Raw genomic sequence first — 19887 nt, forward strand, 5'->3', positions numbered from 1 at the left:
TGCTTTTAAATTATAGTTGTTTGATTCAGAGTTAATATCAAACGCTCACTTATGCAGGTTAATTTAGCTTAATTTACACACATTTCTTAAGTAATAATCACTTGCATTTATTGATCCAGCGCTTGTAAATAGTCAGATTTAGGAAATTATTTGATTTAAATTTTTACAATTTCCCACATGAATTCAATGTTCATGGTGTTAGGATCAGTGATCCTGAGTTCGGGGAAGCGGACCCACAGATGCGGACACCACACCAAAAGTTCGGATCAGGGACAAAGGGAACAAGGTTTATTTTCACGTTAGGAAAACAAGGAACACAGGTGAGCTGGGTCGGGAACGTCGGTGCGGATGGGACCGAATCCGTCACGGCTGATGAGGGCGAGCGGCCGGCGTGGTAACTGGAAGCAGGCAGATCGTGTCTACAAAGAAGTCCATGAGCAGACACGGCACAATTACAAAAACTGACGAGGCAGAAAAGGTACGGGCCACAATACTCCACCTCCATGCGTCTCGTACAGAGCAACGAAGAATACGGAACTGTCTGGCGAAGACTGGTGGGATGAGCCGGGGTTTAAATGCCTCCAGCTGACCAGTCGTAAATGGCTGATGAGCTGCAGGTGTGTGGAGAAGATGATGGCAACTGGAATCCGGTAACCACGCCCCTTCAGGAATGACAGCACAGGTAGGGGGAACACAGAGAGGAAAACAGAGGAGAGCAAAAAACGCATAACAAACATAGCGATCACGATCGGCTCCTGACAGTACCCCTCCCCTAACGGGAGCCTCTTGGCGACCCAGGCCTGCCAGGGTGATCGCGGTGAAAGTCCTTAATCAATTGGGGGTCGAGAATAGCTGAGCGGGGTACCCAAGACCGCTCCTCAGGACCATAACCCTCCCAGTCCACCAGGTACTGCAGGCCCCTGCCCCGACGGCGAGCATCCAATAATCTCCGGACAGAAAAGGCCGGATGATCATCAATGATCCGGGCGGGTGGTGGCGGTCTAGCCGAAGGGCACAGCGGGCTGGTCAACACTGGTTTCAATTGGGAGACATGGAAGGATGGATGAATTCTCAGTGATGCAGGAAGCTTAAGTCTCACCACACTAGGGTTGATGATATGCTCTACCACGAATGGCCTAATGTATCGGGGGGAAAGTTTCTTAGACACAGTCTTGAGAGGTATGTCCCTGGAGGACAGCCAAACTGACTGGCCTGGCTGGTAGGTTGGTGAGGGAACCCGGTGCCGGTCTGCCAGTCGCTTGTTCTCCTCCGCCGTGCGTAGCAGGGCGGCACGAGTCACCTTCCAGGTCTTGCGGCAGCGACGCAGATGGTGTTGCACGGAAGGGACGGCCAAATCCTCTTCCTGAGCAGGAAACAAAGGAGGCTGGTAGCCAAAGGAGGCTTCGAAAGGCGACACGCCGGTGGCAGATGAGGTTAGCGAGTTGTGGGCATACTCTACCCACGGCAGGTAATCGCTCCAGGCAGAAGGGTTGGATGCGGTGACACATCGGAGAGCCGCCTCCAGGTCCTGGTTGGCCCTCTCCGTTTGGCCGTTTGTTTGCGGGTGAAATCCTGATGACAGACTGACGGACGCTCCCAGTGCAGTGCAGAATGCCTTCCACACCTGGGAGGTAAACTGCGGGCCCCGGTCCGAGACGATGTCCTGTGGAAGCCCATGCAGCCGAAACACCTGGGACGTGAGGACCTCTGCTGTCTCGAGGGCAGAAGGGAGTTTAGGTAAGGCAATGAAATGAACCATCTTTGAAAATCTGTCGACTATGGTGAGTATGGCCGAATTGCCCTTGGATATGGGAAGACCCGTTACGAAATCAACTGCAATGTGGGACCAAGGGCGACTAGGCACCGGAAGGGGACGGAGTAACCCCATGGGAGGGCGATGAGAACTCTTACTCCTGGCACACACTGTGCATGCTGAAACATAGGCACGGGTGTCCGTTGCCATGGATGGCCACCAGAATTGTCTCTTAATGAGGGACAGTGTGCGTGTAATGCCGGGATGGCATGCAAACAGAGAGGTGTGAGCCCACTGCAAAACCTGGGCTCGAACAGCATCCGGGACGTAAAGGCAGCCACTAGGTCCCCCTCCTGGATTAGGCTGCAACTGCTGGGCCTCACGGACTGCTCGCTCCACCTCCCACCTGACGACTGCCACGACACGGGAGGAAGGTACAATGAGGTCAGGGGCCGTAGAGACTGTGTCAGGGGCAAACTGGCGGGACAAGGCGTCAGGTTTGCTGTTGCGGGAACCAGGACGGTATGTGAGGGTGAATTGAAAACGGCTGAAAAACAGCGCCCACCGGGCTTGCCTGGAATTTAGTCTCTTAGCATTCTTGATGTATTCCAAGTTCTTGTGATCCGTCCAAACTACAAAAGGTAAAGTGGAGCCTTCAAGCCAGTGTCTCCATTCCTCTAGTGCTAACTTAACTGCTAACAACTCCTTGTTCCCCACATCATAATTACCCTCGGCAGGTGACAAACGTCGGGAAAAGAACGCACAGGGATGCAACTTATGGTCGGGGACCGAGTACTGAGACAGTACTGCCCCCACTCCCGAGTCTGAGGCGTCCACTTCGACGATGAACTGCCGGGTCGGGTCAGGCTGTGTGAGTATGGGCGCCGAGGTGAACAGCTTCTTCAGCCTGTCGAACGCCGCACTGGCCTGTGGAGTCCAGCAGAAGGGGATAGTAGTGGAGGTTAGTTTAGTGAGAGGTGATGCTACGCGGCTGAAATCTCGAATAAACCGGCGGTAAAAATTAGAAAACCCTAGGAACCGCTGAAGCTCCTTGCGGGAAGACGGAACGGGCCAGTCCGTCACTGCTCGGATCTTGTCTGGATCCGCCCTCATCTGCCCACCCTGCAAGATAAACCCTAGGAAACTGATTGTGTCCACATGAAACTCACATTTCTCCATCTTAACAAATAATTTGTTCTCCAGTAGTCTCTGGAGGACCAGGCGGACATGATTCACATGTTCGGAAAGAGAACTTGAAAAAATCAGGATGTCATCAATGTAAACGAAAACAAAATGGTGCAAGAAGTCTCTCAAAACATCATTCACCAAATTCTGAAAAACTGCGGGAGCATTAGTGAGTCCAAATGGCATAACCAGGTATTCAAAATGGCCCAGGGAGGTCTTGAACGCCGTTTTCCACTCATCTCCCTCTCGGATGCGCACAAGATGGTAGGCATTGCGAAGGTCCAGTTTGGAGAAAACAGTCGCTCCCTGCAGGGACTCAAAAGCAGAGTTCATTAGTGGTAGAGGGTATTTATTCTTCACAGTAATGTTATTAAGAGCCCGGAAATCAATGCAAGGTCGGAGGGAACCATCCTTCTTCCCAACAAAAAAGAACCCTGCACCCAGTTGCGAAGAGGATGGGCGTATAATTCTTGAGACTCATGAATGTACGTCTCCATGGCCTCTCTCTCCGGCCGAGAGAGGCTAAATAATCGGCTAGAAGTGAGTGGAGCCCCCGAAATAAGGTCAATGGCACAGTCATACGGTCTGTGAGGAGGCAAGGCTAGTGCGGAGTCCTTGTCGAAAACCCCCTTTAAGTCATGGTACTCCACTGGCACGGATGACAGGTCTTGGCCTCCCGAGTTAAGGGCCTGAGGAGGAACACCCCTGCATGGAGACAATGCGGAGTGGAGGCAACCTGCATGACAGGTGTCGCTCCACCCGGCGATTCTGCCCGCTGCCCAATCGATGTGCGGGTTATGCCGGTGTAACCATGGATGGCCCAGGAGGAGTGGGGTGTGAGGAGCTGACATGACTTTGAAACTGATGGTCTCACGATGGTTACCTGACAGAATCAGGGTCAGAGGTCGAGTCTGGTGAGTTACCTGTGCCAACAGCCTTCCGTCCAACGCATTGGCCACGAAAGGGGTCTCGAGCGGAACCGTAAGGATGCCTGCCCTCCTCACAAAACTATTGTCTATGAAGTTATCCTCAGCACCAGAGTCTATGAGGACTGACACCGGGAGGGTGTCCTGATTAATACAGATCCGTGCGGGGATCTGTAAGCGGAGTTCACTAGTGGAGGACAACCTGGTTTGTTCCATCAGTACCCCCACCTCTACTGATGGAACCTGTCTTTTGGCTTCCTATGGCAGGTGGAAACGAAATGGCCACGCTCATCGCAGTACAAGCACTCACCCGCACGAATCCTTCGCTGACGTTCTGTTAGCGAAAGGCCGGCGCGTCCCATCAGCATGGGTTCCTCCCTCGAGGCAGTAGCCGTGTGAGCGGAGCTGTTAACGGGGAAACGAGGACCTCCGCCCGGCTGGCACTCCGAGGGGGCGGTGTGGAAGTCGGGCAGTTGCGGACGAGACCTCGACCGGTCCCGATGGCGGAGCTGCAGTCTCTCATCTATGCGTAGCGCCAGGGAGATCAATGAATCCAAATCCGGCGGCGCATCTCTGGACGCCAATTCATCCTTCAGCCTCTCGCTGAGCCCCTTCCAGAAAGCTCCCTTCAGTGCCTCCCCATTCCAGCCGGCATCTAGCGCGAGTGTGTCAAACTCCACCACATAATCCGCCACGCGTCTATTCCCCTGCCGAATGTCGAGGAGACGATCTGAGGCTGAGCCCCCCTTATCTGGGTGGTTGAACACCTCTCCGAGTCTATGCGAAAAATCAAAAAACGTCAAGGAGTCCAACGGGTGCCTGGACAGAAACGCCTCAGCCCAAGTCAGCGCTCTGCCGCGTAAAAGTTCAGTAACATAAATAATCCTCGACTGGTCGGAACAAAAAGTTGCGGGGCGCTGTTGAAACATAAGCGAACACTGGAGCAAAAAACCCCTACACTTGTTCATATCACCTGCGAACGGCTCTGGATTTGGGGCGAAGGACTCGCTGACGGCCTGATGCGGTGAGGCGAAGCTCGGGTGCGGTCGCGGCGGAGATAGACGAGCCGGGCCTGGCGGTGAGAAGGCTGTGGCGAGGGCGCCGATCTGGGCGGTGAGCTCGGCCATCTGCCGTCCCAGTCCCTGGCAAATCCCGGAGAGATCATTCAGCTGGTGACGGTGTTGGTCGAGCTGCACTTCATGGCTGGCGACTGCTTGGAAAACCGGGGGGACTTCTGGCGTCGTGTCTGCTGGATCCATGTTAGGCCAGACAGTTCTGTTAGGATCAGTGATCCTGAGTTCGGGGTTTATTTTCACGTTAGGAAAACAAGGAACACAGGTGAGCTGGGTCGGGAACGTCGGTGCGGATGGGACCGAATCCGTCACGGCTGATGAGGGCGAGCGGCCGGCGTGGTAACTGGAAGCAGGCAGATCGTGTCTACAAAGAAGTCCATGAGCAGACACGGCACAATTACAAAAACTGACGAGGCAGAAAAGGTACGGGCCACAATACTCCACCTCCATGCGTCTCGTACAGAGCAACGAAGAATACGGAACTGTCTGGCGAAGACTGGTGGGATGAGCCGGGGTTTAAATGCCTCCAGCTGACCAGTCGTAAATGGCTGATGAGCTGCAGGTGTGTGGAGAAGATGATGGCAACTGGAATCCGGTAACCACGCCCCTTCAGGAATGACAGCACAGGTAGGGGGAACACAGAGAGGAAAACAGAGGAGAGCAAAAAACGCATAACAAACATAGCGATCACGATCGGCTCCTGACACATGGAGCTGTTTGACAACAATATCTATTGAAGGAACATCATGAATCCAGGCTCAAATGCTCTGTGAATAATGTATGATGATTTGTCAGAGAACATGATATCAACTTTAGACCTAAAGTTGATATCATGTTCTCTGACAAATATCATAAGACTCATATCACATTTTTTCCTTTCTTCTGTGTCGTTTCACTAAATGCAGAAACATCTTCATACATTATTCACAGAGCATTTGTACCGTACGGTTGTAAACAAACAAATGCCCACTACAGTTTGTGTTTGTCACATTGGCACATGACCACATGTTAAGAACCGCAGTAACAGATGACAAAGTTGCTTTACATGCCAAGCATGTGTATGGTGTTTTAGTGGAACTCTCCTCACACACACACATGCATACACACACATAATACACCTACAAATTCTGTCACATTTTTCAGAATCCGCCTTCCATTTAGATGACAGCAGAAAAAGGCTTATCATCACTTACTGAGACGAGTCTACACTGTGTAATGCATATGGGAGCTGAACCAACGAGATGGGGTGCATCCGTGGATGAAAACTATTATTTTCTCTTCTCACAAACATAACAACCCTTTCCTGTTCATCTCTCCGCCATTCGCTCTCCCCTCTCCGGTGCGCGCAAACACACACTTGTGCACACGTACGCACCCACAGACTATTATTAAAAGCTGAGTAATCTATTCTTTATGGTCAATGCCTTCACATTGCTGAAAACGAAGCCTTTTGAAGGGTATTGGAAACGTTTCCCCCTGCAGGCACAAGAGTTTAATGAACAGCTGCATTGGATTATAATTCACGTCGCCCGAGTCTCACAGTTTGAGTTGAGAGTTAATACTCTCATTCTTTACTCTCTCTTCAGAGGGAGGAGAGCGCCGCTTGTTGAAAATGACAGGGCAAAAAGTCAAAGCTGTATTTCAGGCCGCGGAGCTGCACAGCTCGCCTGGACAAGCCGAATAGTCTAATTGTGTCGTATTGCCGAATTTATGGCCGTCACAGCCGATTACTTACAATGGCATCTGCATCTCTCTTTGTCCACTGCTTGACCGCTGTATTTGTATTGACGGCTGGGAACAATGCAAATACATTGGTCAGCAATGCAAGGATCAATTAAGACTGTACAGAGTTGGCTGCAAGTACAATGGATTTTACTGATGTTACTGTGCCCCATTATAAATCACTTTTTCTACCGTTTCCCTCTTTTTCCCCCCTCTCTCATCCATCACTTCTTCCACTTTTATTCCCATCTTCTCATCCCTCTTCCCTCTTATCCCACTCCTCTTTTTCTTGCTCCTGAAATCCAGAAACAGCATAGCCGCCTCTGCAGTGTGTGCCTTCAATCTCACCGCCATAGCGCAAGTTTTCAACGGGCCCTTCAAGTACCAGGAGAACTCGCGGTCGGCCTGGCTGCCCTACCCCAACCCCAACCCCGACTTCCAGGTAACACCAGGCGCTTTGTTCAGCTGTTACCTCGACCTCGGTCGAAGTTCAGCGCTATTCTTTGATGATCCGTTGGTTGTTCTTGTAAGTAAATCAGGCCCAATACGCAGCCAAACCGAACCATCCAAGTAATTATCTCTGTGCTAATGCAAATATAAGTCGCTGGATAATGTTGGAGTATGTTTGCATCTTAGTGAGTGAGTGTGTGTATGTGCGATAAACAATAGTGTGTAATTCCTGATGAGTCTGCCCCAGAGTCCCAGCAATCTCTTCCCTCTCATTAATTTCCTCTCTGGTTCAATCACCCCTCTCTGCTCATGAATTTAGACATTATGACTGCTCGTTATAAAATCCAGTGATTTTTACAATGGCATCATCCCTTCAGGATGTTTCATAGCTTAATTCTATGAACTATAGTCCCTCCTAATAAACCGCTCTTGTCTTGGACAAGTGGCACTTTATGTTTATGCGGCGTCACAAAACCCAGAAGGGGCAAACTAAAGAATATTGGGTCACCTTATCCTGTTCTGTGTTGCAGACAGTGAGGCGGTGTTTTATGACCAGAGGATTGAATTCCCTCTCGGGTCTGCATACAGTAAGCGGGGGGGCTCCCAGTGTTACACCCACTGGGAGCCCCCCCCCGCATACTGCATGTTTCCAGTCACAGAGCCTCGATCATATATCCCTCAAACTGGTGGATGTGTGCGTCGTTATACACACACGCACACGCACGCACACACACACACACACACAGCGTTATTCATAATTTCACGCTCGTGCAGGAAATGTGTCTGAAACGCTCATGCAGAAAAAGTGCTGGCAGTATCAGTTTACTAAAAAGCCAAGTAAACACACCCATGTACGCGTGACACACATAACAGCGTCACATTCCCACGTCAGCACATCACGTCCCATCGAATAGAAAATCACTTATCTCTACGAAAACCATTTTCCCCTATCTGGGCAGTGCTGGCTGCGGTTTTTGGCCTGTTCAGCATACTATAGGTGCGCCACAGTGGGATTTATATGTGCCATAGGCTTTTTATAGGGCTGTGTTCCACAAGGATAAACCGGATCGGCTCTTCCTTCCGATACCCCATCTCTCCCCTGAAGCCTGGCCAGAATAGCTGCTCCTCACCAGTGGACCGATGCACACTTTATCTAGGTTTCAGTGACATCTTCATCAAGCATTTGTCAATGTTGGGGGAGGGTTTAGATTTACGAGCGCAGGATTTATGGCTCGCCCATTTTTCAGACCCCGTTTCTCACGCACGCACGCACACACACTCTCAATGTTAGGTATACACCATCGGGGAAACTATAAAAGCCGCCAGCCCTGTGCGTAGCATACACAAATACACCAATAGTCAACTATAGAATACTGCCAAATTGGAACTATTACGAGCGCAAACACATCAATCAACACACACTCGCCATTGATTGAGAGCTTAATTCCCTGTCCGTCTGGAGAGAATATCCCCCTAATTTATTTAAACCGCACAAATTGATCCCGCTGCGTTTATTCAGCCTTTGAGTCATGTTCATTGTGCATTAGCAGCTAATACCATCGCTGCCTTCTATAGGTTTTCTGTCCCACTGTAATTGCATACTGTAAAAAGACTCTCTGTTAAGCTCCGTATGAAGGAAGATGTGAGAGCACAAACCCAGAGCCACACAGTCACAGACAATGTCATTATACCACAGATTGTTTGAGCGCAACCACAACGAGAATCGACTGTGCATTCCTTGTTAGTCATACTTCTTTGAAATGAATTTTCTGCACTTTATGATCAAGATGATATACTCTGATCAAATGTGATGCGATGCAAAATGTTTTAAAGAAGTCTATTTCGCAAATTGCTGAGCGGTGCTGATTATCAGCCGGGAGTCCATAATGCAGCAATGATGAGCGAGATTGCCGAGGTTCAGACGGGCGCCAGACAGATGAGAGTTTTGTCTCTCACCTTGACTTTGGACACATCCATCTCTCTCTCTCAGCGCTCATGCGCGTCTCAGGCCTCACTGGTCAGCTGCCGTCGGACGCATATAATCCTGCAGATGCTACGGCGGCTCATACACCTTGGAATTCACACATATTCATGCAATCCACTGCTTTCCCACAGGCCAAAGGGGACCTCAGACATGTGTTATTATGTAGCTCACACCACATTTGTTACACTTTTTTTCCCCCAAGTACTATCTTACACAGAGGCAATCATACATACAATGTTGCATTTCTCTGTCCTTCAAGGCTTTAATTTCCCATCTCCTGGTGTGGCAAGGACACAAATCCATTGCCCATTTCAGGGAAATCCTCCAGGATTCTCATTTGTCAGCGGCGGGAAGGCCAAGGATTGATTTGTATAACGTGTCAGGGCTGTTGCTAGCTAGTCAGCAGGAACTGGCCTAATTCCAACCCAAGGTCCAGTCCGTCTCGGCCGAAGACCCATTTGTCGTATGATGACGCCATGCGTGGTCAGCCAAGAGGAAATTCAATTCCATGTACTATTTTGAAAAGTAAGCCGTCAATCATTTTTCAGCACTTGTCAAGCACAGTTTGCTTTTATCTTCTCTGCTCATTATCTTAAAAATCCTTGGACCCCCTAAAAGGACGCTGGACAGGTACTTTACCCACCCGAGCTGAATAACAGGACTATCTAGCAAAAACGAATGTGTTCCCTGCAGTTTATGGTATTTGTGCTTTATTGCTCCACTACGATACAATCTTCCTCTCATATCTGCCTGTAATGTCATATGATGCCAGAACTCTTGCAATATTTTGGTCGACAATATTTTAAAAAGTCAGATGTGTGACTACCATCTTTCCCCAAAAACTACACTACATTACAGTTTAATCAACATAATAGTAGAATGAAAAAATGGTTTTATTCTAATATTAAAACCACATTCTCAGCCTTCAGTAGCACAATAATCTACTTTTGACTCCTTCATATCCCCCCTTGGTCCCACTCCACTTTTTCGTCCGTGCACTTCTCATTGAGTGCCTTTTAATAAATGAACTCTGGGAAATGTCGAACATATCAGACATTTCATATTACACCCCATTGCCGTGGCATTGAATCACGACCCTACTGGGACACACAGTATGAGAATTTGAACTCATATTAATCTGCGTAGATGGAATCCAGCCGGCGGTGTGAAAGCCTTCTAGTGTTGCTGGCAAATATGAAGAATGAATAATGGTAAACATTTTTAAGATAACTGTAGAAGTGGCCAGTAATATACTGTATATGCATATGAGGGGAACTTCAAATTCAGTAATTTCCCTCGGGATAATAAAATTTCATCTTATCTTATCTTTACTCTGATAAAAGTGGTAACGGTTTGCTCACCCTAACTTCCATTGATTCGTCATCCAGCAGCTTCCCTGTATTGACTACAAAGCTTTAAGGTTTTGAGCATGTAAAGCCATTAGAAGGATGTGCCGATTGCCTTTAAAGCCTCTTTCCCTGAGTCACTTAAAATAGATTAAGATTAATATTAAGACTAAGATACCTTATTCATCATCATGTTGCATGCAATTCACAGCAAATCGCATGCAATTGAAATTTAACTTGCACCCCCTCATATCACACACACACAAACACATGCATTACAGAGGGGGTGCAGGGCAGCCATTGGAGCAGTTGGGTGTCGGTGCCTTGCTCACATGCACCTCGGCAGTGCTCTGGGGACAAACTGGCAACTCACCAGCTACCAGTCTACTTACTTGGTCCACACAGGGGACTTAAACCGGCGACCCTCCGGTTCCCAGCTGTCCACTCAGCGGACTTCTGTCCTTGGTTGTGTTCTCGCTGCAAATTCTCCGTCGTATTGACAAAGCCCGCCGCGGTGAAGACAACGCGACACCGCACGAACATGTAACCAATCAATTCTCTCCTCTCATCCTCTCTCGCTCCTCTCCCTGTTCTCCACAGTGCGGCACCATCGACTCCGGCTCCTACGTGAACCTGACCGAGAGGAACCTGCAGGACGCCCAGAAGTTCTTGCTGATGCACGAGGTGGTCCAACCCGTGGTTCCCGTGCCGTACTTCATGGAGGACAATGTGCGCTTCACTCACGTGGCGGTGGACGTGGTGCAGGGGAAGGACCTGCTGTTTCACATCATCTATCTGGCCACAGGTAGGCTCTTTTACGTGTATTTGCAAAGATCAGCATCTGCAAACGTCTTCCTAAAACAAATGCGATCAGTGCATTGCGTGCACCGAATAAACACAAAGAACCCACGCACATCACACCACTTATCGCTGACATCCAATCCATCACTTCGAAATTGTCAACGGCATGAAATTGCAAACAATTATGCGTCAAACCAAGATTGGGGCGGATAATGGATGGCGGATAATGGCAATGCTGTTTCTATCCCATGCTGTCTGTGTTTGAACAGTTTCCCCCCACAATCAGGTGTGTTAGGCTAACACTCCTGCCATTGCCCTTGACCAAGGCAGCAGACTGTAGACATAGTCCCCAAGTCTCCACGCTACGGCTGCCCGCTGCTCCCATTCGTTAGCACGGGGACAACTCAGAGGACAAGTATTCCCACAGAAGTGTGTATGGTCTTTGTCTCTGCTTGTTCAGCCTTTGTGGAGGTATGCTCTATAAAAGGGACCCTTCTGGTATTACACACGGACAATGTTTGCGTTAAACAGGATTCCAATACAGTGTGGACTCGCTGTGCAAATGTACCAATCAGCCCTCTGGGTAATGTCAACATGCTCTTCTTGTTGTATCCGTGTTATTTTTGGATTTTCCTCCATGCAGGCACAAAGTCACACACTCACTCACACTCACACTCGCACTCGCACACACTCACACACCTGTTCCAGTCCACTGCCTCTGTGCTTGGCATCTGGTTCACAGAACGCCCCTCTCATTGTTTGCGTGGCGCTGTGATCAATGTAGCGTCAGAGCAGAACTGCCCACGCTGCAAGTCCCCCAGACAGTAACTAGACGTTAATGAAAACATCTGAAACCGTGCCAAGGCTACTGGCCGGCACGCATACAGTACCTAATCATAAGCCATTAACGCTTAAACAGGCTCTGCTGATTAGCTCCACGGTGTGCAGCCTGCTAGGACCAAAGATGTCACCGTTTTTTGGTGTTTGGGACAGCGGTGTCCTTTTATACAGAACTGGGAAAAGGGCTTGTGGCGGATTTAATTTTTTGGATAACAGATGATGTTTGATTTAGTCCAAAAAGGAAATCTACCCCTAATCCCCCCGAGACTCCCGTTATATAACGTTAAGGTCAGAGTGTCTTCAGAATGCAATGAAAATTCTGACTCCTCTCCTCCCATGAAGTGAAAAATAGGGCAAAAATCAGGCATTCAGGCGTTGTACCGTCTCCCCGGCTGCTCCCATTGTCAGCACCGCGTGTTCATGGTGTAGCTGTGTTTGGCATCCCAGCCACCTGTCTTTATACAGTCTAATTTAAACCTGTTGTGTTGTTTTAACACCTGCATTCATAGTCTGGTTTGATTAATTTGGGCTCGGGCCAAAGCAACTATGCCGAAGACAGTCTGGGTCCAGTTACAGTTGATCCTTGTCTGGGGTTCTAAAACAGCCAGGAGTCGAGCTGCTGAGCTGTTAATCTAGAACGAAAGGCGCAGGTGCTCACGTTCAATATGATGTTAACTACACCTTTGATTCCCCCTGACATCACACTAGTGCTGTGACAGTCAAACAGTATATTATATTTAGAGGTTATTTATCTCATCATTTCACACTTCTGATAACAAGTAACAAGATAACATGTTCAAGACCTAAATTAGCTCCATTTTCCGGTTCGTGCGCCTGAATGCAGCACATTTTAGCATAATGTGAAATGGCATTTTGCTCAACCTGCTGGTATTGTCGTGCTTGGTATGGCCCAAATGGTTGCTGTGAGGATGACATTTGCATAGAGTAATTTCTTCCTGTTTTTTTGTTGATATATTTTGGTTTTGTTTGGAATGAATTTGACATGAAAACAAACAAACCCATAGCAAACGCACTGCAGATATGAAAGCCTCTGCTCTCCTTCCTTCACGTGCCAGCAAATCCTCTTCTACTCTCACACACTTTCTCCCTGGCGTTCTCTTCCAGATTACGGCACCATCCGGAAAATTCTCTCGCCCCTCAATCAGTCCACGGGGAGCTGCCTACTGGAGGAGATCGAGCTGTTCCCACCCAGGAAGAGGCAGCCCATCCGGAGCCTGCTGATCCTGCACAGCCGCAGTGAGCTGTACGTGGGCGTCCGGGACCAGGTCATCAAGATCCCACTCAAGAGATGCAGCTACCACAAGAGCAGAGAGTAAGCAAGGAGGGGGAGGGGGGAGAGGTGATCGTGCACAAAGCAGACACAAGAAGAAGAAGAGTTTTTGTGTTTATCTGAAGAGCACAGGCCCATTGTGTGTGTTGGTGTTGGAGATTTTTGTCTTAGCCACTGGCGTTGCCCACAGCTGCCCTCCATCACACACAAACACGCTCTCCCCCCCATTTTCTGCGCGAGCGTGTGTGTACGTGCCTTTATCCGATCTATTGAATTCCTGCCTGTTTGGAATCGACATACTCCCACTTTGTCAAGGCGTAAATATCGGCAAAGAAAACATGTGCCAAGAGACGCCGACACCCAATCGGGATCCCATTCATCATGAGCGCATCGGGAATCGCACCTGCATCCCTTATCACCCACATATTATTGTAGTACACACAGGAGTTGAGGCTTTAATATCACTGCTGTGGCTCCTTTGAGACGCGGCGTACGTGTTATAACACTTCATCACTTCTTCTGCACCTTCTCCACCTTCTCTATGTTGATCAAGCAAGAGAGAAAAAGAGAGCAAGAAAGACGACTTTCTTTGAGTTTACCCCTTTGTTAAACTATTAGGCGGCGATCTCTGTTCTTGGCTGCGTGCGCCGTGTGATTTATTGAGACGTGGCACTACAAACTTCAAGATCTTTGACGTTACTTTCAAGACAGATGTTACTTTGTCCTTCCCCGCTGTTATTTTGTCCCGCTGCTGTCACCCCTGATATCGTCCGTAACTCTTTTGTCTCCCGCTCAACTGTTGCATCATTTGCCTTTGGTGTGTGTGTGTGTGTGTGTGTGTGTGTGTGTGTGTGTGCCACTAAGTTAGCTTTCCTTGTGATTCATTCACTTTTATGGCACGACTACATATGAACTAGCTTTTTCCTGTGCGTGTGTATGCGTCGGCCTCATTGTTATGGCACCCACGGACAACTTGACGCCTGTGGCTCAGAGATATGTCACTGCGCGGCCTCATATTTGCATGAAAAGAGTAACATCAGGGGGTTTTATGACACTCAATAAAAGCTTCTGAAGCACACACGGCACAGGTGGATGCAGCTATCGCACCTCTACTGACAGCGAGTACGTGGTGGCATGATAAGAAATTGGTATCAAGAATCTATGAACGTCTGTATGTACAGTATGTATGTATGAAACCATAATCCTGATCCTTGTGTGTTGTGACCGATTAGTCCGACAATCTACAGACTCAGCTTTCGGCTTGATGTTCTAAATGTCCCGTACACTCACAAACATTTTCCGCACTTTGACTTTATTCACCTTCCTCTCTCCTCTGCCTCCTCTCCCTCTTTCCTTTCCTGTACCATCATCTTCCCTTATCTGGCATTCCTGTCTCCCACCATCTCCTCCCCCCTTTTTATGTCTCAAGCTGGTGATGTTTGAAATGACGCTCTGACAGGAGAATACGTATAAGTCCCCTCCCTCTGTCTCTGTCTCTCCAGGGCATGCTTCGGGGCCAGGGACCCTTACTGCGGCTGGGACCTCCTGCTGAAGAAGTGCACCACTCTTGAGGAGAGCGTCAGGATGAGCCAGTGGGAGCAGAGCATCACCAAATGCCCCGTGAGTCCCGATATAACCACACACACACACACACACACTCGCGTCGACGTTGTTTGTTTCCCTTTTCTGTCTCTGCATTATTAATCAAAAGTCAGACACATCATTTCCCTGTCTCCCCGCTACACTTTGTCTCCATACGACTTCATTATTTGCAGTCTGGTATGTTGGCGCTCTGGCTGCATTGTATTTGTCCCACCGGCAACACACAGAAATTACAAGCAACAGCCCCAAAAACCTGAGAAACACGTTCTCGCCGAGGAAAGGCACCTTGGGATGGAACAACTTGACTTTAGTGGAGCGGCGTGTACCCGGGGAGCGTTCAAGAGCGCCGCCTCAATCATTCACCTCCGTCTGCTCGTTCATCAGCCAAACAGGCTGCCCATTTACTGTGTTTTCCGAAACTCTGAACTCGGGAGCCGTATTAGGCGGCGGGTTAGCCTATCAATTCCACCGCCGATCTCTCTTAATGGAAATGCACTTTTCCAGGGACTTCACAGATGTCATTTCCTCTCTGTACCCTCTTATACCACTTCATGTTTAGAGGACAATTTGGCCAAATGGACATGTGTCTTGTCAGGTGAGGGGAGATCAGGAAACCAACATGGTGGCTCCTTGGGTCATGAGCTGAGGCGGCAGGGGAGAGAAGCTGTCATTACTCCCACATTTGGTAACTCGGACCATTCAGCTCGGCAATCTTGATTTGTTTTGCTCTAAAGCACGTTTGGGCGCGTAAACTGTTTGAGCAATGGGGAACCTAGGTGAGTGTCAGCTGCTGTGGCTGTGTGTGTGTGTCTACAGCTGGAGGCCAGACAAGGTCTGCACACCAGGTCGCTCTGTGTATTGTGTAGGCAGGAGACAGAACATGTTTTACAAACCTGAACAATATGGAAACAAACAATAAAGCAAAGCTGTCCTTGTGGTTTCAGATAGAGTCTAATGGAGCGAATCTTCAGTCTTCCCGTTGTACGTTTCTCCTCCGGGGGAAGCGTACAATGGAATATTCCTCCCAGAAACTGTGCTTGTGGGGAGTAAAAATGACATTCATGAAAACCGACGCCGCAAAGGAAACATGTCACAGTGTTCTTGAAATAGAAAAAGGAGTCGCTCCTGTTTTATCCGGAGAAAAAGGAATGATTTCTGCTATAATTCGCGTGCAACAGCAGCTCTCTCCATCTTTTCCCTCCAGAGTCGATGTCACCCTGTTTGCAGCATCCTCCCTTCCTATCCTTCCACTTTATCTCCCCAAACCAAATAAAAGTCTTTTTGTAAAGAGAAATATGAATGCTTTGTGGCAAAAGTCGTGCAACATTGCCAATATTTGCTTTCCAAGCGGCCCCGGCGATGCAAATGTGGCCCTTCTTAGCCGAGCGTTTACCAATTTGGACACACGGCAGAGTTCAATTACCAGTGCAAGCGGAGGGGCCAGGCTTGATTTCCGCCTCTGTCAAAGCAACTGATGATCACGCTCCCTCCCTCCCTCCCTCCCTCCCTCCCTCCCTCCTCCCTCCTCCTCCTCGTTCCTTTGCATTTTTAAATCACCCTGCTATGTAGCGATATGGCTCATATCATTTGCAGTTTCAAATCTCACCTCACCTCTGCTCATCTGACCGGGACATCGCTCGTAATTCAGCCTCTCCTGTAATACAGAGAGATCCTGGCGCTTTCATTCTGCTTTGCCTTTCATCAGATATATAACTTTCTTTTCCTCTATGTGTCTAATCGCCGCGCTCGTTTACCTTCCTTGAATCTTTTTCCCTTTGCTATTTCAGGGCGTAATCATTCCCCCTTGCCAATTTTCACATCCTCCTCCTGCATGTGCTGCGGATGATGTGATATAGTTGTGTTTGTATTTGTCTGAGGTAAATTGATTTCTTTCCGCATTGTGGGCTACATTTCCCAGAGCGCCGCGTCTCTGCGAGCATCATTGTAACGCAATGACCGAAGATGTGCAAAGTGCCGCCGCAATTCCAGAGAAAAGCCATATATGATATTTCATAACAAGATGGCGCCGCGAATGGCTGCCTCGGTGTGTTGGTGCGCATTGTTTTTTGTTGTTGTGTTGTCAAACTCTGCTCTTGGGGCCTCTCTCAGCAGAGAGGAGCTCCTAATCATCAAGGGAACTACTGCAGCGGATCTGTTTCCCACTTTTCTCGTTACTTCTGTGGATTTACTGAACATTCTGGTCAAGGGGTCGCTGGCCCTTAACCACGCAATGAAACGGCAGAGGAGAGGTAAGCGCTTGTTCGTCTCCTACGGAGCGGATGACGAACACCGCTTCTGGGGATATTTCTCTCTAATGTGCATTCACTGTGCAATAAACTTGACGAACTCCATTCACTGGTGGGGAGAAACAGAGACTTCTCTACAGCTTCAGTTCTGTGCTTCAGGGAGACCTGGCTCGGCGGTTTAACGCCTGATGACGTGCTACAGCTGACGGGGTTCCAGCTGCTCAGAGTGGAGCGAGACACGGAGCTCTCTCTCTCTGAAAGGTGGAGGTATCTGTTTTTACACCAACAGTGGCTGGTGCAACGATGTGACAGTGATCCTACAGCACTTCTCCCCTACTCCTCGACCCCCTGCAGTTCGCCTACAGAGCTAACAGGTCTGTAGACGACGCCGTCAACATGGCCCTCCACTTCACCCTCCTGCACCTGGACTCCGCAGGAACCTACGCCAGGATCCTGTTTGTGGACTTCAGCTCTGCCCTCAATACCATCATCCCGTCACTGCTGAAGGACAAACTCTCCCAGCTTCACATGCCCGACTCCACCTGCAGGTGGATCACAGACTTCCTGACTGACAGGAAGCAGCATGTGAAGCTGGGGAAACACATCTCAGATGCACACACGATCAGCACCGGTTCCCCTCAAGGCTGCGTTCATTCCCCTCTACTCTTCTCCTTGTACACAAATGACTGCACCTCCAAAAATCAGTCGGTCCAGCTCCTGAAGTTTGCGGACGACACCACCCTCATTGGACTCATCTCTGATCAGGACGAGTCCGCCTACAGGCGGGAGATTGACCATCTGGTAAATTGGTACAGGCAGAACAAGCTGAAGCTTAATGCTCTAAAAACAAAGGAGATGGTTGTGGATTTTCGATTGAACGCAGCCCCACCCGCCCCCATCACTCTGTGTGACTCCCAAATTGACACTGTGTCTTGACAGGAAACTGTCAGTCTTTTCGATTCCTGGGATCCATCATATCCCAGGACCTCAAGTGGGAGCACAATATCAGCTCCCTCAACAAAAAGGCCCAGCAGAGGATGTTCTTCCTGCGGCAGCTGAAGAAGTTCAGCCTGCCAAAGACAATGATGGTGCACTTCTACTCTGCCATCATTGAGTCCATCCTCACCTCCTCCATCACCTTCTGTATCATACGTATCATACGCTGTTCAGAGAAGGTGATCGGCTGCAATCTGCCGTCCCTCCAGGACCTGCATGCCTCCCGGACCCTGAGGCGGGCAGGCAAGATTTTGGCCGACCCCTCCCACCCTGGACACAAACTGTTTGCAACCCTCCCCTCTGGCAGGAGGCTGAGGTCCATCAGGACCAAAACCTCACGCCGCAAATCCAGTTTCTTCCTCTCTGCAGTAGGCCTCATCAACAAGGCCTGGGTCTGCCACTGACCACATCATTTCCTTAGCAACTTGCACGTTTAATCTTATTTAAATTAGTTAATTTTATTTATTTCATGTGTTTTTTAATTTGATCCAATTAGATTTCTTTGCACAGTTGCTGTCTTATTTGTTTTATATGTTGACCGCACCAATAACCAGAAAAATCCTCTTAAGTGTAAACTTAATTGGCAATAAAAGTTATTCTGATTCTGATTCTGATGATCTCCCAAATGTGTTATTTTTACTCACTCTCCATTGGGCCCTGCAGGTCCGTAATGTGACGGTGGATGGCGGCTTTGGCACCTGGTCGGGCTGGTCGGCTTGTAGCCATAGCGACGGGGGCAGCACGGGGTCGTGTCTGTGCCGGACGCGGGCCTGCGATAGCCCCGCACCCCAGTGTGGCGGCCAGCACTGCTATGGAATCAGCGTGGAGGTCGCCAACTGCTCAAGGTAATAACACGCATCACTTGACTGCTCCATAGATCGTAAATATGAGCTCATAATTTGGCAACTATGATGCTGAGCTGTGTGTCAATCACGTGCTGAGGTCACTGAGGTCACTGTCCGTGTTTAATCCCCCAGTGGGACAGAAGTGAGAGTGATGTTCTCTGACAATTAAACAGCTTTGGTGTCTTTATTTGTTCATGTTTAGATTAATCTGTAAAGTTAATTGCTTATAAATCTGCTGCCTCGCTTATTGTACGTTCCCTTCATCCAAAACTGTGATTAAACCATCTGCCGCCGCCTCCAATCAGCCGAGCCAAGAGACACGATTGTCCTGTGAAACTTCTCACAGCATCTCTGCATCTGTTGATCTCTTCCTTCCTTCGTCTGTGTCCCTTTAGAAACGGCGCCTGGACCCCCTGGACGTCCTGGTCCCCGTGCAGCACCACCTGCGGCATCGGCTTCCAGGTCCGCCAGCGTTCATGCAGCAACCCGACCCCTCGCCATGGCGGGCGAGTCTGTGTGGGCCAGAACCGCGAGGAGAGGTAAAACATGCCCTCGCCTCCGTGTCTCTCAAGCAGCAGCTAATCCCTTTATGCTCCATAATGCAGTTAAGGCTGCAACTTTGTCCTCTATTTTTTCACTCCAGTGTGACTGCTAATTAGGGAGCGAGCGGGATGGTCCCATGCTTGGCTAATTATCTGCCTTCCACACACACTCCCAGCCATTGTTTTGAAGCTTTTGGTGGCTGCGGTATAGAATAATCGCCTTTTGAAGATGTGAGTGTGGTTCCTAAGCAACCTTCCATGTCTGAATGGGGCGGGCAGGAAAAA

The 19887-nt window shown here is 49.1% G+C and overlaps 1 protein-coding gene across 1 annotated transcript in view; it reads left to right on the forward strand.

Moving 5' to 3' along the window:
* Nucleotides 1-19887, forward strand: part of sema5a (sema domain, seven thrombospondin repeats (type 1 and type 1-like), transmembrane domain (TM) and short cytoplasmic domain, (semaphorin) 5A) — a 111298-nt gene that overhangs the window by 65656 nt on the left and 25755 nt on the right. The window contains exons 10-15 of the mRNA XM_076158327.1: nt 6966-7101; nt 11040-11244; nt 13206-13413; nt 14874-14991; nt 18879-19060; nt 19456-19599. Of these exons, the coding sequence (XP_076014442.1) occupies nt 6966-7101; nt 11040-11244; nt 13206-13413; nt 14874-14991; nt 18879-19060; nt 19456-19599 (993 nt within the window). The remainder of the gene's footprint in view (nt 1-6965; nt 7102-11039; nt 11245-13205; nt 13414-14873; nt 14992-18878; nt 19061-19455; nt 19600-19887) is intronic.

Source organism: Genypterus blacodes, unplaced genomic scaffold, assembly GCF_046128005.1.
Source record: "Genypterus blacodes isolate CSIRO-AG114 ecotype Tasmania unplaced genomic scaffold, CSIRO-AGI_Gbla_v1 ptg000076l_1, whole genome shotgun sequence".
Taxonomy (NCBI): domain Eukaryota; kingdom Metazoa; phylum Chordata; class Actinopteri; order Ophidiiformes; family Ophidiidae; genus Genypterus; species Genypterus blacodes.